At 43.0% G+C, this 3,736-nt stretch overlaps 1 protein-coding gene across 1 annotated transcript; it reads left to right on the top strand.

Moving 5' to 3' along the window:
- Positions 1–1,050: 1,050 nt before the first annotated feature.
- Positions 1,051–1,524, top strand: LOC103774607 (protein PXR1-like; the record flags this gene model as incomplete). Its single annotated transcript, XM_008942018.1, has 2 exons — positions 1,051–1,191; positions 1,444–1,524. Coding segments are annotated over 2 exons (222 nt in total), but the record flags the coding sequence as incomplete, so codon positions are not given.
- Positions 1,525–3,736: the final 2,212 nt, after the last annotated feature.

Here is a 3,736-nt window from a genome sequence, read left to right as displayed (position 1 = left end):
GCTCTTCATCTCCCTTCAAATTCTTCTTAAAAGGTGCAAAATCGTTTTGCATCTAACCCCCTTAGAGTGGGTTCCTAGGGGAACTCCTGCCTGGCTGCTGAAAGCCAAAATCCCTTTCTCCCGCAGCTTTTGCGGGCTACCTGCGAGGGAAGATGCTGCCCGAGGGCTTGGGTTGCAGCGTAATTATTATTTTTTTCCCAGAATGATTCGTTTTTCCTTTGGAAACGATCGAATTTGGATGATTCACTCAAAAGTCGGGCGGGTTTAAAGGTTTTCCCCCCCATCCGCGGTGTTTTCCGCACCGCAGGGGCTCCTGCGGGTCTCGTTTGCTCCGCAGCCCCAGAAGAGGAAAGGAGAAGAGTGTCCAAATTTTGAAACAGATAAATAGGTATAGAGAGAGAGTGTCCTGGAGGGGAGAGAACAAGGCAGTGAGGAATAAGACAGACAGAACAGACAGAACGACACACAGAACTACATACATACTGCATACACACAAAGAAAGAAAAAGGAGAGAAAGAAAACGAGATAGTGAATGAGAACTAGAAAGAAATACGGAGAATACAGAAAAGAAAGAGGCAAAGAGAAAGGAGAGAACGAAAGAGTAATTAAGATAGAGAAATGCAGAGCAAGAGTCGAGAAAGGGTGAAAGAGAGAAACGGAGGAACGGGGAAATGGAGGGGTAAAAATAGAGGGGGAAAATAAAGAGAGAAATAAGGAGAAAGAAAAGGAAGGAATAGGGTTAAAGAGGAAAAACTGGAAAGCAAGGAAGAAAGGAAAATAAAGGAAGAGAAAGGAAAGGAAAAGAAAAAAAAGAAAAAAGGAAAAGGAAAAGAAAGGAAAAGAAAAAAGACAAAAGAGAAAAAAGAAAAGAAGAAAAGAAAGAAAAGGAAAGAAAAGAAAAGAAAAGAAAAGAAAAGAAAAGAAAAGAAAAGAAAAGAAAAGAAAAGAAAAGAAAAGAAAAGAAAAGAAAAGAAAAGAAAAGAAAAGAAAAGAAAAGAAAAGAAAAGAAAAGAAAAGAAAAGAAAAGAAAAGAAAAGAAAAGAAAAGAAAAGAAAAGAAAAGAAAAGAAAAGAAAAGAAAAGAAAAGAAAAGAAAAGAAAAGAAAAGAAAAGAAAAGAAAAGAAAAGAAAAGAAAAGAAAAGAAAAGAAAAGAAAAGAAAAGAAAAGAAAAGAAAAGAAAAGAAAAGAAAAGAAAAGAAAAGAAAAGAAAAGAAAAGAAAAGAAAAGAAAAGAAAAGAAAAGAAAAGAAAAGAAAAGAAAAGAAAAGAAAAGAAAAGAAAAGAAAAGAAAAGAAAAGAAAAGAAAAGAAAAGAAAAGAAAAGAGAAAAGAAAGAAAAGAAAAGGAGGAAGGGCGAAAGGAAGAGACAGGAAAACAGTGAGAAAAGAAAGAGGAAAGAAAGGAAGAAATGAAGAAAGGAAGGAAGACAGAAAGGAAGGCAGGAAGAAAAGAAAGGAGAGAAGGAGAAAGGAAGGAAGAAAAAAAAGCAAAAAAATAGCGAAAGATTAAAAGACCAAAAGAAACAAGTAAAACAAAAAGGAGAAAGGCAGAAAAGGGGAGAACGAGAGGGACAAAACACGAAAGCAAAGGGCAAAACCCCCGAAGCCAGCCCAAAAAGCGAGAGGATTTCTCGTTTCACCAATTTCTCCTCGCAGGGGGGGGTGGGTGGTGGGTGAATAGGCGCCCCCCCCCCCCCGGGGCAGGGACACGAAAGGAGAACAGGGTTTTTCCAGCCATTCCCCAGCGGCTTTTTCCGCCCAGCTCCTGCCCCTTAAACCCGGCTTAATACCGGGACCGGCTCCTCGTTTACTCCGCCGGCTTAGTAGGTGGCCGTGTATATTTTTGTTGAAGTCGTGTTTATGTTAATGAAAAAAAAAAAAAGGCTGAGATTACAAACAGACCACTGAATGCCCGGGATGTTGCTGCTGGATTGGTCTAAGCTGTGTGTTTTCAACCTCATCGGTTTTGGGGAGCCGAGATGGATTTATTGATTTATATATAGGTATAAAAAAATTAAACGTATTTTATTTAGCAGAAAGATAACGCAGATTTTTGTGGAGCCCTGTTCTGCTCCTTACCCTCCTTCCAGTTTTGGAGCTGTGTTTCCTGGTGTAGCAGGCAGGGATGGAGGAGGGTTGCAAGGAAAAGCATCTCCAAAAATTAGCCATATAAAAAAAAAACCCAACGAAAACGAGCCCTGGGCTCCTAGAGGAGGGTGGGAGAAAGGGGGGCTGGTTTTACCTTCCCCAACTTCCCCCCGACTCCACAGAGGGGTTCCCAGTGGCAAACAGGAATGTGTTCCCCAAAATCTTGGGGAACTGCATTGGAATGGGTTGTGCTGAAGGGTTTGTCCTTGCTGGGACAGAATCTGAAATTCACTCCAAAAACCCCCAGTAATTTCCCTATTTAGGATGGTGAAAAGTAATAAAAAAATAAAATTAAATAAGTCCTTTTAAATGTTAACTAAGCAGGAATCAATTAATTAATTCACATAGAAATAAAACCACAGATCTGGTTTTTTTTGGGGGGGCAGCTCGTTTGGGTAGATCTTTGGTTTTTTGAGCAGCAGCCACCACCCTGTTACTTTGATTTCAGACTTTGGGGCTGGTCTCATTCTGTTCTTCTTAACAAAAACCCTCTCCAAAATTATCCCTGCCCCTCAAGATGTTTCTATCCCCACCTATGTTTACACGCTTGAGCTGTGGATAGCAATATTTTGGGGAAAAAAAAATCAGATTTTTGAAGACCTTTTGCCCCTGTTGGATAATGTCCCAGTGTGGAGGGATCTACCTTGGGTCCCAGCGAGCAGATTTCTTCCCCCCACCCCCCAGGAGCTCTGTGAGCAAACCCTGTGAGCAGCATTTGGCATCTTGCTCCTTTTCAACACTTTCCTTTTGTGGGCAAAAGCTCTCGGAGGAGGATCCTCTCCAGCAGAGCCAGGCAGACCTGCAGGATTTGTCCAGTGGGATGGTTTACTCCCGTTGTGATTCCTCACGGACTAAAACACCACAGAAAATCCCCGTGTAAACAAGTCCCCGTTGGAAAAGGAGGTGAACAACATTTGGGGTGAGGGAAACTGGCAGGGAAGGGGTTCAAGAAAACAAGGGGGGAAAAAGGGAGAATGAGAAAACCCTGCCCAAAGTTTTCCCCCTGCAATGGATGTGCTGCAGGGGGGAATTTTCCCCCCAGGTTTGGGGGGTAGAGGAGCGCTCTGAAAACACCATTTTCTCCCTTAAAATATCTTTAGGGGGTCAGTCGTGTCCCTGTGGGAAGGGGAAATTCCCAGAGTGGGGCTTAACAGGACTGCAGAGGGGTTTCTTTGTTCTCTCCTCTCACCTGGAATTAACTTTTATTCCATAATGCTTTTTTTCCCCTCTTCTATCTTTATTTTTTGGGGGATAAACATAGTGGGTTTTTTTTTCCCAGTGCCATTAAACGATTCTGCAGGAAGGAAAGTCAGGTCAAAAAAAAAAACAACCCTCCTCAACCCAGCTGAGTAGAAAGCTTTGGAGAAAATGTCACCAAAGGAAGCCTGTGCTGTTAGAGCCACACAGGCCTTGTGGGGGTGCTGGGGCGGGGGGTTGGCCAGCAAGTCAGGGGGTCCAGGAGTCCCCTAAACACACAACCCTCGCTGGCTGGTCACTGTGGGCAGCCTCTGAGTGGGGACCAACTAAAGGACGGGCACAAAGAGCCGTCCCCAAACCCAACATCCACGTGTGTGGACCCACACCCCCCCTA

This window comes from Merops nubicus, unplaced genomic scaffold (genome assembly GCF_000691845.1).
Source record: "Merops nubicus isolate BGI_N331 unplaced genomic scaffold, ASM69184v1 scaffold21606, whole genome shotgun sequence".
Classification (NCBI taxonomy): domain Eukaryota; kingdom Metazoa; phylum Chordata; class Aves; order Coraciiformes; family Meropidae; genus Merops; species Merops nubicus.
Note: the sequence above shows the minus strand (reverse complement) of the source record. Positions and strands in the feature narration are given on the sequence as shown.